At 42.2% G+C, this 24,888-nt stretch overlaps 1 protein-coding gene across 2 annotated transcripts in view; it reads left to right on the top strand.

The window, feature by feature from the left end:
* Window positions 1–24,888, top strand: part of Neto (Neuropilin and tolloid-like) — an 81,380-nt gene that overhangs the window by 46,351 nt on the left and 10,141 nt on the right. For both annotated transcript variants that reach the window (NM_001298282.1, NM_167371.2), the window contains exons 4-10: window positions 3,588–3,953; window positions 7,545–7,630; window positions 8,241–8,570; window positions 8,698–8,795; window positions 10,206–10,345; window positions 11,782–11,891; window positions 13,846–13,977. In NM_001298282.1, the coding sequence (NP_001285211.1) occupies window positions 3,588–3,953; window positions 7,545–7,630; window positions 8,241–8,570; window positions 8,698–8,795; window positions 10,206–10,345; window positions 11,782–11,891; window positions 13,846–13,977 (1,262 nt within the window). The remainder of the gene's footprint in view (window positions 1–3,587; window positions 3,954–7,544; window positions 7,631–8,240; window positions 8,571–8,697; window positions 8,796–10,205; window positions 10,346–11,781; window positions 11,892–13,845; window positions 13,978–24,888) is intronic.

Genomic DNA, 24,888 nt, shown 5'->3' on the forward strand with positions numbered 1-24,888 from the left:
TTAAATGGCGCTCAAAAGACAGTTTTAGTCGTTTCTGGGTTGGCTGCCAGACAATACAAAACTATAAATATACACAGTCACCGAGCGAGTCACAGTCGCAGTCACTGTTGCAATTACAGTCACAGAACAGAATGAACACACGGTGCACAGTGGCACTGCATATCGAAAAAGAGATGAATAATTACTGATGAGCATAAATATCTAATGTGATTATGGAAAGCAAGGCTTCTTTTTCATCAATTTAATAGAAATTCAATTTTCTTTCTTTCACTTTTCCTTTCCATTTATTTGTCAAATATATGCAAAAGCTGCACATTAATTGATTTTAAGTACTCGAATCCCTTTGTATCTGAAAGCAAATGATTTTTTTTTTTGGCACTGTTACCGCTCATTCACAAGTCGCCCTTTGCAATGAATTATTATTTAGTTTTTGCGCTATTTTATTTTAGCTTCTCCTTTGGCTGGTTGTCTCTGGCAGAGCCAGCAAAATGCAAAATTTATTGCAGAAAACTACAAAACACACACCGAGTGGGTGAAAAGTGGGCGGCGGTTGGGCTGAGTGGTTTGGCGGGGGCGTGGAAAATGTGTTAAGTCTATTGAGTGTATTAAAGCAAATAACTGCGTCGACGAATAAAATACATACGAGACGACGGTAGCGAGGAATCCAAGAAGCCAAAGGCACTCGGATCGAGGTGGGCGGTGCAGGGGTGGAAGGCGTGGCACAGATACTTTATACACACAAACACACACACACACACACATATATATATATTCGCAACAAGACTCACTGACAGCAGCAGCGACTCAGACATATGCAAATATGAATATAAATGAACAGCGCGATGAAGTCTGAGATCCAATGACTTAGCAGGGGATATACACATACTGAGAAACTTGCTCTGTGGCAGCTGCAGAAGAACTAGAAAAAAAATGTGGAAATTGTTTGAAAATAAATAATTTCTTATAAATTATGTGAGCCAAAGAATCGCGCAAGACTTAAAGCAAAACACATTTCTATAGGCTTAAAGGTGCTTACTACTAATTGGAAACCCAAAAGGGAAAAGTCAACTAAATTATTAAGCCCTTAATTAATTACTATAACATATTTAAATTGGCTTATATTCTGCACCCCTAAGCAAGGGAATTTATGTATTCTACGAAACTTGCTTCTTTTATTCCTGTGCACCAAAGTAGAGGGCTAAAAAGGGCCCTAGCTAAGCAGAGTTTTCGCAGAAAAGTTTGTGGCTGGTAAGTTAAACTTGTGGCAAAGACAAAAAACCGACAGAAGACGAGCGAAACTATGCCAATAAGGCTCGATTGCAATGCAGTCAAAATTGCCAACCAATCAATTATGACAATTTAACAGAGACAGCTGCAAAAATTACTTAGCTTAAATTCCCCAACTAAGCCATAAATTATGGCAATTTTAATTAGAGCCGTACCAAGAGGTGTGCTTTAAACGCTTCATTAGATGGCAATCCATTTAATATTCGCATTTAAATTAATTTTAATGTTTATTCCGTTTAATTGATGTGACAAATAGTTGCACGGAGCGCAAACAGACTGAAACTGAAACAGCAACGGAAACAGCAACAGAAACAGCAACAGAAACAGAGGCAGAACGGAAATAAGCAGCTTTTGACTAACGGCAAAATGGAGGCCATAGCCATGCATGTGTGTGTGTCTGTGTGTGTGTGTCTAAAAAAGCAAGGCAGTGCAAACAGAGAAAGAGGGCGAGGGATAGATGGCGCTGAGTGCGATGGCGATGGAGAAGTGGAGTAACATCTGGCGTTGCCCTGTGCGATTACAAAAACATCAACACTTAATATGTTTATTAAATTTGTTGCTACATCATTAGGCACTAGCAGCCATGTAATGTGAGGCAAACACTTCACATGTGCCCATGTCTCCTTGCCACTCACTCTGTGTACTTCTGTTTGTGTGTGCGTGTGCGTGTGTGTGTGTGTGTGTGTAGTGTGATTCTGTACTCCAGTGCTTGTATGAGTGTATGTGTGTTTGCTCAGACCGTGTTTGTGTTGCTGTTACAACTGAACTAAATACCCTATGACCCATAAACTCGACTTGAATAGCTGGGCATATATGCCGAATATGTGGAGAACTTTTAAAATCACATTTTAATATTTATAAGTATTTAAAAACGCTGTAAATGAGAGCACAATGTGGTGATGTACCTATATCCTTTGTCCCATTTAAATGTCGAATTTCAATTGAACTGCAGCTCACACTATTAGTTAATTAATCTTCAATGAGTGATATCGCTACCAACTAAATGAATGCCAATTGAATTTACTTCACTGATTTACGCTAATGAATTTGGTGTCTGTTTGGTATAATTTAGCCCGTTTACCAATCAGTTGCGGTTTTCGGGACACCACCTTCTATTTACTGGCATAAACCAAAGTTTAGCTAATTGACTTTGAATTGAAAGCATGCCCAGCAAGAGATTGACAAAGGAATCGATAGGTCGTAGTGTACAGATTCCAAGTAAGTTCCTTAGCGCAATTATAATAAATTCTCATATTAAGTTTAAAGTAGAATTGCATTCGGTAATCTTTGGGATTTATTGCTTATTTCAAGGGCATCTGAAGTTCGTAGTTATGAAACACTAGGTTCTTGTTCGCCATGCCAATGCCCTGCACACACACACACACGCACATACACACAGATACTTACCCACACAAAGACTTGTGGCGATGTGTTTGTGCGGTGCTCTGGGCTACTTTGCATGGGCTTAACGATTGTTGTTTATGTGCAGTTTCAGTTACTGTTGCCGTTGCCATTACAATCGCAGTTACAGTTACTGTTCCAGCTGCAGTTACAGTCACAGTTGCTCAAACAGAAAAACCAAGAAAAAAAAATATATAAAATTCTAGAGGGTGAAAGCGCGGGAAAGTCGCGGGCTGGCGCTTTAATACAAAATTTGCATTGCATACCTTTTGAAAGTGTGGCCTTTTAGCAGTTACAAGCCGTGGTGTTCTCTAGTTTTTTTTAATCCTTTTGCTGGGTTGAAGGTTAAAATCGGTCTAGTTTCAATACAAATTAAAGCGTTAATGATCGTTTCGTTTAAAAACAAGTTAAAATCAAGTAATGAATACTCACAACACCTCTTCTTCTTCTATAAAACTTTCTAAACAGAATATTATTCAAAATATAATATTCCCAAAAGTGAAGTGAGAAGGCGTTCATAGGTCTGCATGCAAACATACAAAAGTGTACGTATATGCAACAAATATGCAACTACAACATGCCGGCATATATATTCACTTTAAAAAATGTATGCTTACCTGTGCGCTCTTGTTGTGCTTTTCCTCGTTTTTAGTTTTACTACCCCCGAAAAATTATGCACATTATTATGTAGACAAAAAAAAAAAGAGCACCAACAAGTCCGCTGGGCGCATAAATTTTAATGCTCATGATTATTATTATCATACTAAAATGTAATGCTGCCATCCAAAAATGACAGCGCGCACATATAAAATATAGAAATATCTATGTATATATATACGAATATAGCCACTTGAAAGTGCATACTCAGTGTTTTCCATTTCCCCTTAATTTCCTTCTAGCTTCTGCCGGCAGTGAGATAATCGCAAATCGTTCGGCTTCAGCTGGCGAATCGTTGATAATGCTGTCGAATTTCACCGTTGCCACGCCGCCTCCCGCCCCAAGATTCACCAGTCCCTTTCGGGAGCAGGATGTGGCTGAGGGGGAGGAGTTGGCGGGTGGAGGGCAGGTCGATTGGTTGGACGAGCAGCATCCGCTGACCATTTCCCGACCGCCAAGAGCAGGACGCAGCGAGCGGCAGGCAGAAGAGGATCAGGTGGACCGCTGTCGTCTCTTTGTCGAGGGGGATCCCACCAAGAATGAGCTGTACAGCCCCGAGTATCCCAACTTGTATCCGAAGAACATCAACTGCACCCGGGTGATAACAGGTGAGTGCTATTCACTATTCACTATTACTTTATGCAACTTTAGTAGGTATCTAAGCTGGGCTATTTATTATTCATGGGTATCTACAGAGAATATTTAGCAAAGTCAATGCCAATGAATCATTTATACAGGTATGTGAACGATTCGTGATACACATATCTGCTGGCAGGTTGTATTCATGACAGGATCTGAAACTGAAACTTCATCCCTTGGCTTATCTACGGCTAAGCAATTAACAATCAGTCTGGCAGAGAATCCGAGCAGTATCAGTGGCATTATCTGTATCTGTATCTGTATGCCACAGTTGGAAAGACAAATACGAACTTTGATGGAAGCCAATTGGCAGTCGGCTTCCTTCTTAGCGAATGTGGGTGTGAGTGTGCACTTAGAGAAATACGAGGTCCTTTATCTAAAAGGGTACCGCACTAAACATACACTCATCTTCTGTAAAATCAACAAAACTATATATTCGGCATGAAGCTATTCTATGAGAAGTGGGATATTTGAACAAATGTGCTTAGTTAGAATGCGAAATCAATCGGACCAACACTCTTTTCTTCACGTGTGAGTGGAGTGGAGTGCAGGCCTCGTAAAAGTTTATATGGCAAGCACTTGGCGACGAGCGAGCTACTGCAAATAATTGCAAAGTCTTTGGCCAAGTCTTGGCAGCCACTGCTGCTGTTGACATTACCAGATGTCAGTCAGTGAGCCAGTGAGTCAGTCAGTCATTTGGTTTTGGGTAAGACAAGGATGGGGAGGGGGAGAGGGGGATGGGATTTGGAAAAGCTGGAGGGGAGCGAAGTGAACCAGTAAACCGGAGGCATTAGATGGCGCTGATGCGTAAGATGCTCCACACAGATTCCACATGGCAGGGCCGTTTTGTGTGGCCCATTTAAAAGCGTTAGCGCGTTGGCTCCCCGTATTCCATTCGCATTTACCCCAGTTGCCCAGAGCCACCAGTTGGCAGTCACCAGTTGCCATATCCCAGCTACCCAGCTAACCAGCTACCCAACATCCCAACTCCCAGCTTCCCAGTTTCCATTTCCCTGGGCTCCATAATACGATGCCTCGATTGGGGAATTGGTATGGAAAGGGGCGGGCAACGATGGGTTGTCATCATATTTGAGCTGCACTCGCTTCACTGCCTTCACCGCCGCAGAAACTGTGCCTCGAAAGCTGGGAGAGCTGGGAAACTCTCAGTCAACTCTCCTCGAATGCTTATCTAAAGTCGGTTGGAGGCCAAATCATTTGTCAGTTAAGACAAAATAATGTCACTGCAAAAGTCAAGAGCTGACAGATAAAACCTGAAAGCGAATGATTGACTTTCCATAAGCACGCATCAGCGGTCGCAGTATCTGTATCTGTATCTACGAGTATGTCAGCATATGTGTGGCACATGTAGTCCTTAGTCCATACAACCAAACATATATGTGTGCATCTGTGTGTGTGTGTGTGTGTGAGTTTGGAATTACGAGTTCGAGTACGAGTACATCGGCTTATTTGCATATCAATGTGTGTGAGTGTGTGTATGTGTGTGTGTGCTTATGTACAAGACCCTCCAGAAAAGACTTCATGTTAATGTTGGACTAAGCGGGCCAACGAAAGCAGCCAGCTGAGGTTCTCTCTTTATGGCCAAGATGGGCGTCCCGCAGGGCAAACAAATGCCGCAAGAATTGCGGTCGGGGAGATTCCAAAAGTTCAAAATTATTGCAAAAAAAAAAAAACAACAGACTTCTATAGGGCTTATTTTCGCATGCACTTTGCATTATAACTATAATACAAATCTTTTGACAGTGCCGCGAACCACTGAGGCGTATACGCAATATAGGATTATAACTGATATATAGCGGGGCTTAATCAGGGAAAGTAAGCTGACTCGAGTTAGCGGGTTATATGTTAAAACAAAGATCAATTAAAATATGTATTAATTATTTATTAAGCAAATTTTAATCGTTCATTCAATACCATGATACTTTAATTGACTCTGTCGATTATTCCCTATAGCTTGTTCCATTCTTTCAGTTGAAATACCCAGCTGGCATCAGTTGCCAACGTTGCGTATACGCAATGAAAATTTGGTCTGCATCGGTACAAAGCTAGATAAAACCCAGTGTTGCCGAAAACCAATCACTTTATGGTCTCAGTGCCCAGCAATTTGTGTGCAAAAAATCTGCCCAAAAATGCTATTCATTGTGTAATTACGATGGACCCATTTTTGGTGCAGCCAGATTTCACAGTAGGGCTTAGTAATTACCCCTTAGTAATTACCTTTTTTAAAATTGGATATGGGAAGTTAAGCAAGTGCTGTCCCAGAATTCTCGTTTGCCTGAGGACTTTGTAATTTGTTAACTATACGCTTTCAGTTCCACATGCGTTTGGCCAGGACTCTTTTTCTACTTTTTCCAAGGCCAATCAATTCTATTTCCTTTCAAGCTTCTTTTTTTTTTTGTTCCCTCTGTCTGTGATTCCAACTTTCATTACTTGTCCATCTCCATTATGTAATCTGTGTGTGCATGCTTGTGTGGGTGTTAACACCCGGGCAATTGCTGTTGTATGTGTGTTTGCGTGTGTTGTTATGCCACATTGGCCACAAAGGTTCCATTTGAGAAAAGCCGGGGAAAAATGTAGTTTCAAATGCCAGAGCCAGCCCATTGCCATTGATTCATGCCAAGGACTCGATGGTTGAATATGTATGGCTTGCAATACGAGTGTGAATGAATGAATGAATGAATGAATGAGTGAGTGAGTGAGTGAGTGAGTGAGTGAGTGAGTGAGCGAGTGAACGAGTGTGGGTGTGATCTTGATGCCTTATTCTTTTTATACGGCCACTAAATGAGTCCCCAGACGCTTTCATTTTGGCCATAGATACCAGATTGGGTCCTGCCTTCTCACTTTTCCCATGCCCCTAAATGCTGTCCCTACTTTGTGTCAAAAGGGTCTAGTTATGGTCGGATCATTGAGATGCGGAAATTTCCACAAATATTTTTATTTGGCTCCCGAATGGTTAGGTAACCAAATTACGGGACGAATTTGGTGTTGTGATGTTAAGTAAGCCCTGAAATGATTTTTTGTAGATATAATCTCCTTACGTAGATTGCATTGATTGATATGATTGAATTGAATTCAACAAGTGTAACAATAACAATATATGTGCCTCAGCAAAAACAGCTTAAACGACAATGTAAAAGCACTCTGCGGAATATAAAAATCTCTCGTCGTTTCAATAATTAAAGACCCAAATTAGTTAAATAGTTTAACACACTACCGCAATGCATTGAAGAGCATCGCAGCTTCGTTTACCCAAGACCAAACGAGACTAGCCATAAAATTCCCCTTAAAGTCCTAGGCACTGAGGTGAGCTGTTGTTAATCAGTTTCTCGGCTCGGGGCCATTTGACTTCAAGTAAGCTTGGGCTCTTGGAGGGGATCTATCCACCTGGGCCAACGGATGGATGTGAAAGTGGATGTAGAAGTGGCGGAGGGTGTTGCGAGGTAGGAGTGGGGTCAAGTGCCATGACTACCATGGAATGATAAAGTATATATTTGCCGACTAACGTGTTGGCTTTGTCCCTTCGCTCCGGCATCTAATTACAGCGCCAAAGGGACAAATCATACGCCTGGACTTTCGCAACTCGTTTAATATCGAGGCCAAGGAGGGGTGCAAATTTGATTTTCTCGAAGTAAGTACTAGTAGCTGGCAAAATGCACAGAGGCAACACAGCGTTTAAGATACGTTTAAAGAATGCCTATTCTAGGTATAAAAACATTTTTAACTATTTATATATCTCTCTATTACTTTTGCAAAAGTATCGAAACATCTACGTAAAAAAGGAAATAATAGAATTTTTTGGCATATCAAATATTTTCTTGCCGTGTAACAAAACCCGACATAACCAACTTAAAAAGGGTCAGCGCATAAAAAAGACAAACTTTGCTGCATGCTGAAGCCGGGGTATAAAAAAAAAAACGGAGGCAAAACAAAAACTTGCTTAGTTGCTCGGCTTTTCTCGGTCTTGGCCGGACTTGCAAAGTTTTCGATTTGTTTCCTTTACGACTTTTCCCTGTTACTTGGCCTGTGTTGCTGCTGAAGGTGCCCCCCCTTTTTTTTGTTTCACCGAAAAATGACAAGTTTTAATTGAATGTTGTCTCTGTGCTGCAAGTCTTAAGCCTGATTTGAATGCGCTGCTCGAGCGAAAGCGGTTTAGACCCCAAAGACGAACTGCCAGTCTCGGCTTAGGACGGCGAGAATGACGCCAAAATCTCTGTAACTAACTAGCTGTATCCTTGTAGATACGAGATGGCCAGTACGGTTTCTCTACGCTGATTGGCAAGTTCTGCGGCACCGACTTTCCGCCGGAGATCACCTCGAAGGAGCGGTATTTGTGGCTTCATTTCCACTCCGACGAGACCATCGAGTACACCGGATTCAGTGCGGTCTATGAGTATCTGGACAGGAGTCGGGATGCGCCCAGCACCGATCTCAACTGCACCATCGATAAGGGCGGCTTCGAGGGCTTCATCAACTCCACGGATGTTCCGGCCGAGATCTGGGAGCAGGTCAATCGCAATAAGATCGCGCTGGACTGCATCTGGCGCATTCAGGTCAAGGAGAATTGGAAGGTAATATTTGTTTGCTAGAAATTATAAATTATAGAATATAAATCTAAATTCATATAAGAAATACATAGGGCTTTAAATACTTTAAGATAAAGCAATTGATATCTATCTCTCCCATTCACTTAAATAGATATTTCTCAAGTTTCTGGACTTCAAGCTGAGCAAGCCGAACGATTGTCAAACCAACTTCCTGGATATATTCCCGGAGCAGACGGTGATGCCACTGAGGTGAGGTCCTTTTACAGTGCCGCTTAATCACATTTCATTGAACTTCAGCGCGGCAGTGATAAAATTGCCATCGCTTGGCTGGCAGAATGCAGTCGGTGGCGTATACGTAATATCGGTGGCGTATACGCAATGCCGCAAACCAATTTCCGCATTGCCGAAATGGTGAGATCAAAGCCCTCGCCGGGGACCCGGGTAAAATTTCAATTTATTACCGGCCAAAAGTAAATTGTACGCGAGCGGAAGTGGCGTCGCCTTTGACTCGCACAACCAATCTCCTCGTCCTTCGTCCCTTTGCACCGGTCGCAACGAGTATTTTACCATCTCCTGACTCACTCACTCACTGACTGGCTGGATGACTTACTGAATGACTGACTGACTGACTGACTGACTGACTGACCGACTGAATGACTGATTGACGGACTGAAGGACTCGCCACGGCATCTTCGACACGCATTGACATCCGCTTTTAACGCGCCAATAGATTTCCACTTGTTGCCGCTGCTCGGGACAACACTCAAATTGATTGACTGGCGTTTTCAGCTCGGTTTGAAGAAAATGCCAAATGGAAGGCGGGAAATTCTTCAGTGTGTGCTCCGCATGGCCGGGGACAAAGTGTTCCCTGTCTTTTTTAGCCACTGATTTGATGCCTTTGTCGCTTTCATTTAAATTCATTTTTCGCAACAATTTATCGCACACGACGGGTGGTACGAGCAGATTTTCCCCAAAATGCCAGTCGGCGCATAATGCGTTGAAATATCGTAAAGAAAATACCCGAAGCCATACAGACAGACCAAATGAACATAAATACAATATTCAGTGAACGTCATCATTTAAGCCATATTATAAATTATTTATTTATCGATTATGTGTGTGTGTGTGTGTGTGCTATCGTTGGCCAAATATTTAACGAATGGCAAATATATGGCCCGAGGAATCCTGATACTCACTCGTTGACTGCACGTCAAGGACTTATATTGTGGCAGAAATGCCTTGGCAAAGTAATAGCATTTGCAACAATAAATAGATTATATCAATCACTCGATTATTAATTATCCAGTCATCTGACCAATGTATGTATAAATGATTTTACCAGCTAACCATCTCCTACCCATCTGTTGCATATATGAAATTACGCCAACCGCTCACCGATACATATTCAATTTAATTTTGATATTGCACAACTTTCACCATTGACACTAATGGTATAGCAATTTAAGCTCGATGAAGAGGCAAGTCACTTAGGAAGTGAAGGGGATGATGTTCACTAAACAGTTCTGTGACATCCCCATACTGCACTTAACCAAATGAATTATTAAATTTGTTTGTAGATAGTTTCATCTATATTACCAGAACCAATTCGACCGGGTAGCAAGCGTTTTTTGATCAATTTTATACATGTTTTCATTTCAGGGTTAAGAACTTTTGCGGTTCAGCTGGCGAGAGTATTACGGCGGAGTCAAATATCCTGCACTTGCGCTTCTACGCAGATCAAACCGCGATTAACTCGACATTTGGCATTCTGTTCACGGCGTTCCGGGAACGTGGAGCTGGTAAGTTCAATTCGCACAACTCCGTATCGGAATCGGAAGACGAACCCCCGAATCCAGGAGTTCGAAACCAGTTCCAAGTGATGGGGCCCCCTTTGATGGCGCTGGCAAATCCCTTGAATTGGCAACAAATGGCCGGAGCGCCAAAGTACAAAGGAATGCCCAAAAATCCTGGGGGCAATCCGGTGCTAAGCTTGCCCCAAATCCCGGCGAGCTACCAACCATACCCCCATCCATTTCAGCTGCTCATTTGGCTGACAGTTGGAGAATCACAAGGAATGGGAGATGGGCTGGAGATGGAGGAGCAGTCGTTTGTCTAACCAACTATCTTCACCAGGCCACCATATCCCATCTAACTGTCTGTCTGTATTTTGGTCTGTCCGACTGTCTGAATGTCTAAAGGAAAAAACAGGAGGCGGAGGTCCTGCGTGATTGCCGCCAGTTGCCAGAGGCAAAAGGCTAAGCACTCTTTTGTCATTCAACGATTGTCCTTTGTCCCCGGGCCAGCATTGTTTACTTTTAGGCAGCCAAAGTCCTCGTCCAGGACCTTCGACACCAGCTCCTTCTGCTCCAGAAACCACTCCTGCTCCTGATTCGGCTCCTGCTGCTCCTCCTCCCCTCCTCCTTCAGCTCCTTTAGCTCCTCCAACTCCTTGTGCGCCATCTACTTGGACCGCCAGCATCGGCAATTATTGTTGTTGGTTGAGCGATTTATGTCGGAGATTACGTGCATTTGCCTTGTGGTCTCGCCCATCGTCGCCTTTCAATGGCTGCACTGTGGAAAGTCCATCAATTTAAAGCTCACAATTGATCGATGCTTTAAGTCAAATTGAATTGGCATTCCACTTAATGCCGAATTGAATTCGGTCCACCATAAGCTGACAATTCAATTGCGTATAACATAAAATTTAATGCATGCTTAAAATGAATTTAAAGACTAGCTCTTTGCTACCTTATATAAATGGAATATTTATGGAGTATTTGCACTTGGAATCAAATAATCAAATTTCATGTATATTTTAGTAAAACGTGTAATTAGCTATTATATTTATATCAATTTTCGTAAAAACAAAACTTCTTTTTATTTAAAAAGTTATCTCTGCGGCTTGGCAATATTTTGAAAGCAATAAAAACTCTCTATTCAGTCATCGTGCTTCGTGAATAAAAACCATATTGAATTGACTGTTGAGTGTCCTTCGAATGACAATATATTTATATGTTTTTATGCAGTCGCTTCACACTCAAATCCAGTGGAGAGCACTTTCAATTGTCGTCAATTGTCATCGCATTCCACTGTGCGATTTGTGCTTTGATTGGCGTTTTAGCCATTTTACCCATTTTAGCCGCTTCTCTCGTCCGCTCACTTTAACTGCCATTTTGTGCCAAATTTTTTATAACTTTCTCTAACTCTCAAACTGTCGCACCATCTCTTTTTGGCAGCCTGCACCGAGGACGAGTACGATTGCGAGGACGCGACCTGCATATCAAAGGATTTGAAATGTAATAACCTAGACAATTGTAAATTTCGATGGGACGAGGAGGGCTGCACGGTAAGTGACACGCCTATACAGAGAAAACCAAACTGACAATCAGTTGTGTGCCATGAAAATCGATGTAAAGAGTTTAACTGATTTTGTGCTATTTTTAATACCCTATCACTAAGCAGTTAAAAAAAAAACTTTTTAGTTAAGAACATTTTATAATCTCTTTTCAAGTTAGCTGAAAGTTAAGTCTACACATTTGGGTTTTTCTCAACCTTTAACTTCACTTTTGACAATTTTGGCATGTAAAATCTGGAAGCATCTGCAATGCTTTTTCCTCAGTGCATCCGCACACAATTCCGGGCCGTTTGTACGTGCATCTAATTATAGGCCAGCCAGCCCGTTGACTCGTTCAAGCCCGCATCCCACCCCCTGACCTCGTGACCCCTGACCCAATGCCACCTCCTGCCTCCAGCCCGCTCATTATAAGTATGCTCGACACGCCGATGACGGCAACACCCAAAAACACTCACGTACACACACACACACTTCTGCACCGGCACAAGCACAAGCACACACCAAACAAACACACACACACACACACACACACAAAAAGTTGGTCAAATAAGTTTTGTTTGGCAAAGTTTGAGGTTTGTGTTACAGGAAGGCCTTGCTGTTGTTGTGGCTATAGTTGTTGCTTTTTGTGGGGCTTGTTCGTTAGCCGTAAATAACAGTTATTTGCAGGACATCCCCCCAAGCAGCGGAGAAGTTGAACATCAGCGCATTATATCATTAGATTTGATAAAGTCAGCGGGATCAAGTTGCTAGCCGCCACCGCCGACATCAGAGGGAATGATTCATGCAGCGCCATCTAAGCCACTTTCAACTTGCCACTTTCCACACGCTACTTGCTATACTTGCTACTTTCTATTTACCACCAAATGAGGTTGTAAGTCCCTTATAAAAATGGCCAAACATAAAAAAGCTGTGGGTGGAAAACTCCGTACTTGTGGCACTCTGGAATTACATGCATTACAAATTGTTTGCAGATTATATAGTTTTACAAATTTATTGCAAATTATGGTTTTGAATATATTGAATACTTCAAAAAATAAACATTCAAAATTAATTCGCTGATGATTTACCAATTTAATTAAACGAAAAATCTAATAAGCGTTCTGAAATGGTTACAGAATGTAACTCTTATTAAATTGTTAGCCGGAATATCGAGAATAGCACTCCATTAAAACCGCCGCTCTTAAATAAACTATTGCATTAAGTATTTAAAATGGATCTGCGTTGAAAATCTTCAATTCATTTTCGCACCACATTGGACCAATTAAAGCGAATTGATATTTGGGCTTGCCAAAACGTTTCCATAATTATACGTTATTTTATACATACATATGTGCATAATTTCGATTCTGACGCCCATTGGTGGCCATTTGCATTGGCCAGGAATCTAATTTGTAGTTTTTCGTTTCGGTACCCAATTGGCTGTTTTCGGTTTATGGTTACTAATTTGCTCAAACGATATTAAACGAATGATTGTGCATGTGGAGGCCGGCTTCAATCAAGTGCTCAATCAAGCGCATGCACATGTTATGTTTATTTAATATGCCATATTTGGTGTTCCATGATGACAGAATGGCCATCTCTGAAGGCGGCCAATGGATACCCGACAAACTCCATGAAAATGGAGTCAGAATGTTTGGGAAAGTATATTAGTGTAAATTAATCCCTTTTAATAGATTTAAGCTACTTTTATAATAAAACGGATATTTAGAGTTTACGAAAAACAACCTAATGAAGTCAGAACTGTAGGCTAATTTCATCTACCACAGTCCCTTTACCACTCCATTAGCCATTAGCTGGCCATTCCGAACGTACACGAACTCTCAATTAAGTGGCGAAAGGAAAGCTAAACTCTGATTATTTTGATTTGGGCCTTGGCCAATGGCTTGCTGATTCGATAATGTAATTAAAATGGCAATTAAATCCAGCATACCGATTCTTTTTGCAGAGCGAGGCGGCCGGCCAATCGGAGCACGTGGTCATCATCGTGATTGTGTTTGGCCTGATACTCGGCGGAATGGTCATTACGTTCATCGTCAATTGCATACGCAAGATAATACGTGATCAGAAGATAATACGCGTAAGTATTGCCAACTTTTACGCCCCTCCACGATTCGTCTCACCATGAAACTTTAGTCTGTGCTCGCGCGTGTCCCTCCATAAAATACTGCCACCATCTTATCCCCAGAAACCACCAGAAACCACCAGAAACCACCAGAAACCGCCAGAAAGCCACCCACCAACAAACCCGCCTGCCGCTCTCTCTCTCTCTCTCTCTCTCCCTCTCTATCTCTTTCTCTCCCCCTCTGCCTCACTCATCATATATATATATAGAAATATCTGTCTCCGTCTCGCTCGATGTGTGCTTGAACCACCACCCACCCAATACCACCACTCAAAAACCCCCTAGAATAGTCTCCTAAATGTGGCCACCGCAGGACAGCAAGAATTTATTTCCACACATATGTATATCCACTCTTTTGGTTTTGGTTCTATTAGATACGTTGCCAAAAATATTCGACTGCATTTCAGATGCACGCTAACCGAACCCTCTCACACAGGAATTGCAACACAAAAACGAACAATATTGATCGAAATAATAGGGCGCAGCATCTGCATGTTTATCAAAAAGCCAACGAAAATATTTTTTATCCATCAATACATTTTATAATTTCAATGGTGTTGCAGTCAAGCGTAAAATTGTAAAAGTTCCTGGATGCAAATTGTAAATTTGAGACTATTAGTAAAAAGCATTTTTTACGATATGCATCTAAACCCAAATAGAATAACAAATTGTTTAACAGGGCCAAAATGTTTTCGTTTTCAGCCTGAATGCTAAGGAAATGGCTTAAACTACAGTGTATAGTGTAATGAACAGGAATTTTTGAGCACTTCATTAATAACTCTCATGTTTAGCAACTAAGCCATAAATTCTAAAAAAATGAAATTAAATTAAATTAATTCTACTAAAACATAGTAACTGAACTGAAATATGTAGTGAGCATTTTCGCGTTGATCACAGCTGTGTGACGAAAGCACATGTAACCGTAAAAGTAATGTAAAATCAAATCTGTCCGTGACGCTCTGATGTGTTTATTTTCCTTTTTTTTTCTTTTTTTTGTTTTTGTTTTGTTTCGGGTCAGCGGCAAATATTTCAACAATCATTTGCACTCGTTTAAAGAACCCATTCAGCGAAGTGGGCGCGATTGTTAAATAATTCACCGGAACAGTGTAAAGTCGATGGGCTTACACTCGATTTAACATCCACTGGCCGACAGGGCGTATGTGTAATTATATATACGAGGTGCCTGCGTAGTGCCTGCGTACGAGTATATGACAAACTCGTTTTGCATATGTAAACATAATTTGCATTGACTGCGCTGACTGTTTGACAACTGAATCTGATTTGGCTTTGGCATTGCCATCGAAACGGAAATCGGAATGGGAATGAGAATTGGCAGCAAATATAGAGGGTACAACAAGGATCTCGAACTGAAATCGCCCGCCATAACGACTCCACGACTGGCAATTGGCATAACTGACAATTAGTCGATTAAACTAGACCGCGTTTAGATTACATTTTGGGCCTAATTAAAGGTGTGCAAACCGCGAGGTCGTCGAACTGAAAGGAGTGACGAGCACGGCTGACATGATTCATGTGGCCTGACCACAGAATTTGCATAGTCTTGCTCGTAATTAAATATTTGTTAATAAATAATATTTGAAAAAGGGCTGATTAAATATTGTGCGCAATTGAATAACTGCGGTTTAGACCAAAGCGTTGAATTCTTTAAAAACGACATATTTTTGCAATCACTTATGAACTCTCAATGGAAATGGATGGTTAATGCACTCATTCAAGTTGCTTACAAATTTCCATAGATTTCTATAGATTAGCACAGCAGGTCAATGAAGTAACGCATGTCACTCAACAACCGATTGTCATTAATTATTAATGGTAATTGTTGCCGAACAGCAGCTTGTTGGCCCCCCTTTCAATCATATCTAACTGGGGCACTCAAACTGCACGATTTTGATTTTAATTAGCGAATTGAAAGTGTGGCGAACTTAAATCGTTGGCTATGCAAATGTCGCGAGTGCATTAAAGCCAACTTCGTGGGGGGGGGATGGCCAATACAGGATGGGAAGGGGGGGGGGGGCGGGGATAGTGAATGGCGAAGTCGAACGACATTAGTAAAACAATAACACGCAGCGTGATAGGAATCTTGTCGCCTTGTCTGATGCGAAAATGTGCGCCGGCTGCTGGTGTGGGCGAGCACTTTTCTCACGCACTGTCTGGCTGCCTGGAATTTAATAGACATGCAGCGGCCCCTTATTCGCTTTCTCCCCTCCGCTCACCACTTTCTCCAACTTCTCTGGCAGCAAAAGGAGCGGATCTCGACAATTCTAATGGCGTCTGACACTTTGAAATGTAAAATAGACTTTGACTCTGAGCCCGAGGTGGTTGTGGGCTATACAGGCCCATTCGATTCGATGTAACCCAAGAATACCAACCCACATAAACTCGTGTTGACTAATCAATACAAATGAAATTTGTCAGTTGAATGAGCAAGAATACAGTGTTACTGGAGCCGTTTCACTCATCTTATGTTCAGTTGCCTTGGCATTGGAAGAGACAACTTGATGGAAGTCTATTATTAATAATAGTAATGTAATATTTTACTTCTCTTCTCGATACATATGCTTTCAAATGCTTCAAATTATGATTTAATTTTTAATAGATTTTGCTTTAGATATTTGCATAATCAAAGTAAGAGGTTCCCCTAAAGCCGCAATTTAGGTATGCCTGCGAATTTCTCCGAGTGTAAGGAAACAGGAACATCCGAAAATACAAAATACACAAAACCCAGTGCGAGTCGAGTGTCGGTTTAATCAAGCAGCAGACCGCGTCTATAAATATGTGGCCACCGCACAAAAACACACGCAAACTGACACGCAAACACACTTAATTAACTCGCTGGCGGGGAATCGAAGACGCCTAGCACTTCTTTTTGTCCGTTCCACTTGCCGGCACTTTAGGACGACCGACTGCTCGATGGCATTCAATTTGGCCAGAACTCTAGCCTACCAGCGAATCTCCATCGAATGGCATACGCTACCCCACAAACCGAAGGCGATGTCAAATTGAAGCTCCATTGCGGGCTTGACCCCCGGGGAAGATAGCAAAATAGCAGCAGAAATGAAGCGAACTGAAATGAAATGAAATGTGATGAGATGACTTTTGCCAGGACAACCGGTGGTGGACCCTTGACAACCGGGTGATGGCTGCTTTCCGATATTGATATCGACAGCACGGGAAACTTTATGCCCCCGCAAAAAGCCAATCGCAAAACTCGGCCAGCCAATAAATAATTTCATTATGAGATATAAAAAACAAAAGCACGTAGCAAAACAAAACAAATAACTTTGCGGCGATATGGTTTTACGTAATATAATCAGAAATTAACCATCCACTAGGTTAACTTCAGCGGTCGATTGAAAGCCCTCAAGTGTAACTCGTGTCGTTAATAGTCATAATTACTAGTGCGCGAACTTTTCACAGGCCAACAACATTGCAGTGCAAAAATAAAAAAGCAAACTTGATTTTTGCAATTTTAATTTAAGCGAAGAAGGTGTGGATTATTCAATTAATTCAATTACCGCCGGCTTTCACCACGTCCATGACAATTAAATGACACGTTTTTTTTAAACGTTTATTGTTGATCATACTGCATTGTAGTGCTCTGTGATTTATGCAATTCAATGGCAATAAAGCTTAACGAGGGGAATTCATTCAGGAGGATTAAATTCGAATAAAAAAAAAATATATATAACAACTAATATGTTTATTAATGCATAAAATCGTAAAAAGTAAATAGCTGTATATGCATATAAGGGCTGTGCATGTAGTCGACTTGTGCCCATCATTTCTCAGCTGCATACACGGCGTATGAGCAATATTGCTCATACGAGCCCTTTGAGCATAGTTGTCGATAGGAGTGTGCCTGTTTTTTGGGGGTTTAGCTGGATTTTAGATGCCTTTGATGCTGTCGGCGGAAGACAATGCAGTCATGTCCCGGCTAAATTGTAAAACACCGTCGTGCGTTGACTTTCCACAATGCCCCCCCCCCCCCCCCCCCACGGAACCCCTGGTGATTCTGAACCACATTGCAGGCCCTGCGCATATGGAACCGCGAAACGGAGAAACAATGGGTCCAGGACATGGAATCCACCTCATAATAGGAACCCAATTTGCAAGGTATTCTTTGTGGTTGCGACCGGCAAAAGTTCCATAAAACTCCATATTGAAGTTTTAAGAGGTGACTGGGGAAATTTCCAACGCAAAATCCAATTTGAGCATGAGCACTAACTCTGCCATGAATATTTGTGCATATTTTTGTCATTTATAGTTATTAACTTGCAACTTTTTCTTCACTGCCAACTTGTTTCGGTTCTTATCACTTCTGCTCGATATATCGTGTGATCTGCCCACAGTGAGCGACACTTGTGCCTCGGCAGATGCAGAAGGGCTTCAATCTGATTATCGCCTCGAGTGTTGAATGGTGGCTGACGGCGGGCGGCAGAAACCCGCAAACCGCCGCTACCTTCAGCCTACTTCAAAGGATTTTCGTCGCGTTGCAAATTATGCCATCAATAAAGCCGAATGGGCGACTGAATCAATGGCAAATGGGTTGGGCGCTTTTTTTTTTTTTTGATTTTTTTCCCTCTTCTTGATTTTTCACATACCATGGGCAACCAGATAACCAGACCATGGACACCAGACCACGGACTCCAGACCTCGGACACTAGACCTCGGACAGCCAGGGCAAACATAAATTTGCACACAGCGCACATCAAATCAAATCGAATCCAACCGAATCAATTCAGCGTCAGCAGATTTGATAAAATCATTCGGTGCGGCAAAGATGGCGATGGCGATGGCGAGATGGCCAGCACTTTAATATCCCATTCTGGCCACCAAATGGCGTCCATATAGAGAGTATCCGAAAGGAAACCGATGGCAACATTCGCACATATAATAAAACTTATTTCCATATTCCAGCTAAATCCTTTGGCGCCCCCCAGGTTCTGCTCCCTGGCTTTTGGCCATGGCATACTCCACCAGCACCTCCGCCGCCAACTTTCCTCTCCTTTTCATTCTTTCGTGTTCGCAGCATTTTCTGTTGCCACTTAGATTTTAGCATGTAGATAAGCAGAAAAAGTATTTCCGCTCACTCGTGCACACTTGAAATCAGCGAAGAGGATGCAATTTCTTTTGCCCGCTCTCAACTCCTTTGGCCTTTATTTTTATCCTTTTTTTTCGGGAGAATCCCCAGCAGACGAGGGTCGCTACTGCGCTAAAAACGAGGGTGATGACGCCCTGATGATGCCCATAATTCATCATAATAGATGTCTCACTACGAGTTGATAAAGGTGCTCAGATTTGGTGAATTCAAATGGGAAATTACGAGGGCTAATTTAGGTGATTTAAGCGCACAGCTTTCGAGTGGGGAAATTAGTTCATTTTATATATTTCTTCATTTCCGTTTGAAGCACTTTAAAGTGACAAATGTAATGGGTAGCGATATATAACTGAGGTCATTCTTTATGATTCCGTCATTTTGTGCGCTACTTTATTTCACATCGAGCTTGCAATCGAACTAATTCTGTTTATAAAATATTTTATTTCCAAAAACCACACATTAAGTGATGAGCTGGAAATGTAACATTTTTCTACACGGACTGTTTTAGCTTTAAATGTACTTTTTATAACGAGCCCACACTTTTCTTATTCCCATTTTTCGTAATATATGTGCTAAGCTGCAATTTGCCAGAGATTCCCCAATGGGATTTTAGCGAAAACTCGGTGAAAATCTCATCATTGCAATTCATCCTCAAGCGCACCTCGCACCGCAGAAGTCCTTCACCGGCCCCCAATCGCCTTTTCCTTCCCCTCCGCCCATGGCAACCGAAGGCGACTGAGGGGAAGATGCATTCGTATCCTGGCTCCTAGTTTGCCCTTCCCGCGAAGAAAGTCTGCGTTTTGGCCGCATCCTTCGCAAGGCGCTTGCCATAACTGCATGCAATTTGGTAACAACCGCAATGCATATTTACCCTGCCACCGCACACACACACACACACATACACACCAGCACACTCGTCCTGCACCCATACAGTCACAGATGCAGGGCCAAATGCCTTGAGTGGCATTTTAGTGTTGCCATTTAAGCAATAGCAACGACTTGGGTGCTCCTGCTCCAGCACTTAGAACAAATTCAGCTTACATTTTGTAAGTATTTATGATTTATTTTATTTAAATACAGATATTTAAATTATTTCAAAGGTTAATATCATATCTACCCGTTCTGAAAATACATAATTCGCTAACAGTAGGTCAATTTAAGTGTCCTGTTGTTACCTATAGCAATACTTCTTTGAAATCGCTAGTGTTTTCTGCCAGTGCAAGTTCGCCACTGGGCCAAAGTGCAAGTGCGCTAGCTTGGAGTTCTCCGTTTTTCGCTGATGCTGATGCTGGGCCAGCGATTGCATGGCGAAAGGCAAACGAAGCGAATCATTGTAGTGATATCCTGATATCCTTCCACTCGCGCTCCCACCTCAAGATAAACTGCATTGCAATGACAGCCAGCACATGCATATCCATAGTTTTTACGGCAATTGCGGCTGCTTCCGACCGCAGAGCATCCTTAAAATGTTGGAATCCGCATGGGTATCAGCAACGCCCAACGGTGGCATATTCATTTCCTTGAGTTCATATTCCGTACAAATAATTGTTCATACGAAATAACAATAAGACCATAAGAGAAAAAAAAAAAACATTCTAAAATACCTGGCAATTTAAATCATACAAGTGAAAAGTAATCTTCAAATAAGAAATGTTGTAACATTTAAATTTATTATTTGTGCCATAACTTTTATAGGGTAGCCAATGTTCGGTACCACACAGGCGAGTACCCAGTGCCTTGTTTTATTATTTTAAGCTCCGTTGAGAATGCATTTTAGCTAAATTTGATGGCACTTCTCATTGTTTCCAAGTGCAACTGTCGCTGCTCGAAATGAGATTGTTGCTGCCGTCGTGGTGCTGTTGTGTATTTCATATTTCATAAAAATTAAGTAATACGCGAGCGAGACAGGGCAATCGAGCGCAGACAGAGACGTAAGAGGGGGCAGTAAGGCAGTCGGGCCAAAGGCCCCAATGCCGGAGGAGTCCGCCAAGTGTCGGCCAGTTGAAGAGGCCCCCAAGAGCGTGGCCTGGCAGTCGTAATGGAAAAACTGCCATTTCCGCCAGTCGCAGCTCATGCGTGATACCAGGGTGGAGCGGAGCTGCTGTGTTTGCCCCGGGAATGGCGGCAAACTAAGGGGGACTTGGCCTGGCTTATCTGGCCCTCAGCTGGGGGCTAAAGTCTAAGGCAGAGCCTGCCAGGCTCCGGGAGATCCAAGGCTGGAGTAGGAACAGGACACAGGACCTGGACCAGAAACACAACCAGTACCAGTACCAGCACCAGTACCAGTACCCAGTTGGTGGAGTTGAAACCGAGGCTAAAGCTGATGCTGCTGCTGCTGCTGCTGAAGCTGAAGCCATGTCATGCATTGGGGAAATGCAATATTTTATTCGAAACTGAGCGAATTCTCACCAGTCGGCACACACTGGCGCACAGATAGATTCCCGGACGGAGTGACGAGTGGAGTACACTCGAAAAATATATCGAAGCTCGTTTCGCTGGGTAGGTGTGAAAAGAACACACTTTTCCAAGTTGAGTACATTTCCGCAGCTTGCCTGCTGAAGGACCATTTATAAGCTTTGCCCGGTTTCAAAGGCAACTTTTTGTTATTCTGGCGTACTTTAGAATCTTTAGAAAAATCTGGGTTAGCAAGAGGTGCACCTGGTCGATTATGTCAATCTTCCCTTTTTTTTATAAATAAGGTTTGAAGCTCAAATTTTATAACATAAAAATGTCTCTAGTTTCCTTTCCAATTCTTTGCCACCTTGCTCAGGAAATATTTCCCACATTTTCTTCAGAACAAATAGCCCCTCTGCAGCTGCAATTTCTCTTTGACATTTCGCTGCTAATTATGTGGCAAGGATGCGATGGAGTTTTCTTTGAGTGCTGCAGTGGGCTGCGTTTTGGAGTCCTGGCCAATGGTCCTGGCTTTAAGCAGCAAGTAATAACCAACTTATGTTGCTAACCGTATTTCTTTCGCTGCCATCAATTTTCCTTAGCCTCCTTCGCTGCCGCTGGACACTGGCTGCATTGGCGAAATGAAATGAAATGAAATAAATCAAGCTGAAATGCAATTCGCCGAAGAAACACTCAGACCGTAGCCATAAAATAATGCCAAGGAGTTGAGAGTTGCGATGCTGAATTCCCGGGCCAGACAAGATGGGGCTAAGTGAAAAGCGTGGGTCTTAATACGAAATGAAATGCCTTCGCTTGGGGCCTTAACACGTGGGCGTGGCATGGCGTGGCACTTAATGATGCACGTCTCGGTGGCAGCCAGGCATTCAGTCGATCGATCTGCGAGTCAATCAGGCATTCAATCAGCCACTCAATCAACCGGCAAACCGCAACATTTTTGGTAGGCACAACTCCGCCAATGGCCCCCAGGAAGCCTTTTTTTTTCAATCCGATTGATTTTTGCCACCCCATTCCATTTGCGGTTTGTGCTGCAAGTAAAGAGCCAGACTCCAATTAAGCTGGAAAAATCATAATTAAGCACCAGTTGGGCGAAATCATAAGTGCAAATTCCAAGTAAAAGACACCAAAGACTGCACACACATACAGTTCAGTTCAAAATTAAGGCTTTATGGTTTTTTGTGCGGAAAATTTCGATATAGATGCTCGTCACGCTTTATGGGCCGGCAATCAAATTTCGTGGAAATTTATTTCCATTTCCTTGCTGCCCATTTGCATACTGGCAACGGTTGTCAATAATCATAAAATATGATTTGGCCATTAAAAGCAATCGAACGGAGCAGAATATTTCACAAATGGTTGCCAATCAAACAATGAAAGCTGTGAGCATCAAATGCAGATTCGCCGCCGGTTTGAGATGCCGACAGGATGTGGACAGGATGCTCACAGGAAGTCAATAGACATATACACCATACCCCAATATCTACGCATACATCTACATCTACGTCTATATCTTTGTGGATGGGTGCTGATTAGAGGCAAGTTGTTCGAAGTTAATTTTCCAAATTGCCCTCGAGCATCCAGCGCAAAAGGTGAACACTCCTCGAAACCCCAAAAATTCCAATTAAACAAATGCCAAACTTTGCGCCCACTCCATTCGTCTGTCGCTCGTCAGATTTTTGGGGCCTGCCAAAAAGGCTGGAGTCATCAGAGCGCAAACCAAAAACTTTCATACATCTGTACATATACATATATTCATATATATACTGGCACATATATGTTGGCGAACAACATTTAGGTAAAAATATTCCGCAGATTTTTATTAAATAACGAAGGCAATATTTGGGCAATGCTATTACGCACGATCATAACGATTCAACTGGAAATTCATAGTTATGCAATTAGTTCGGCCAATTAAAGTGAGGCCAAGACAAACGAATGCGAACACGATTGATTTGCCCCCTAATTGGCACAAAGGATTTGGCATTAAAACCAAATCAGCAAACAACCAGGAATTTATCGCAAAGAAATTAACTAAGCTCAACTAAACTAAACTAAATCAAACCAAACCAAACCAAACTCAACTCAAACCAATGCAATTCAAAACGTACATATGAATATGGACAGCTTGTGACCGCAGAATCGAGCGAAATGGAAATCTGCCCTGCGGTTTGATTATGTATCATAAGCCCAGTTTCCTAGTAGAAATCACTTCTGGCACAGTTTCCTCTGAAGAAAACCACTAATCAAATACTGGAGTCTACGTGTTTGGGGGGAAATTGAGAAGGCAGGAGACAATTGGATTTATGGGTCAGGGCGATGGGGCAAATGCTCTAGGCTGCAAATATCCTTGCAGACATTCAGTTTCACAGCTTACATATGTTCGTTCATTAAAGCCTTAAGGAACCTCAATTAAACAAGTGCCAGTTTTGGTTTAGAAATTACGAATAATGGGACATAAATAATTTACTAATTTCATATAATTATTTTATCATAGTCATTTTTTTTTTGCATAACTAATTACACACAGAATTTCTCGTAGTTTTTTGAAAATTAGGTCTAATGGGCACTTGGGAATATAAAGTTCTGATTTGTTGAGTCGCAGAATGATTTAATGAGTCTTAAATGCTTTTCTCCAAACTTTGAAAGTGTTTGAGAGAGTGGTGAAAAAATGCAGCCACAAAGGGCACGAATGGACTGACCACCAAAGTAATTTAGCTGTAGGCCGCAAACTTGAAGGCCGGAAAAGCGGGGGGACTTGGAAAACGGGGTGGCGGAAAATGGACTGGGGTCATGGGAAAAGAACAAGGCCAAACAAAAGCAGACAGAATCAGAGCCAGACAAACTCACTTGATGGCCGTCATCAGCAGGCCCAGAAGGCACGACTTGTCACGTCTTTGTGGCCCCATCTCCAATTCCTTCTCTTTCGAAACACCTATCCCCGTCTCTTTTCCCACAACTGTCTCTTTACGTCTCTTTCCCGCCCGCTGACTATGTGTGTGTTTAATGACAGGACAGCTGCAATCTGTTGCAATGATATCTATGAATTATGGCACAAACTCTCGCAAATTGAGTTTTATTTCCATTGAAGTGGATATTCATTTGCATATCACTCATACGCCAAGTGCGCAGTGCCAAGCCACAAATTGGCCGAGCTGCTGCAAGTGGCAAATCGTTGACAATACAATCCAAATGGAATAAACTATTCCTACAACCCACTTCCATCCACCGGATTGAGTTCTCGCACCGGCTTAGCCTTCAGGCTTTGTGTCCATTCGGTCTTTGTCTTGGTTACCAGGAAATCCAGTGAGAGACATGATTAAATTATCGTTGACTTT

Source organism: Drosophila melanogaster, chromosome X (genome assembly GCF_000001215.4).
Source record: "Drosophila melanogaster chromosome X".
NCBI classification, from domain to species: domain Eukaryota; kingdom Metazoa; phylum Arthropoda; class Insecta; order Diptera; family Drosophilidae; genus Drosophila; species Drosophila melanogaster.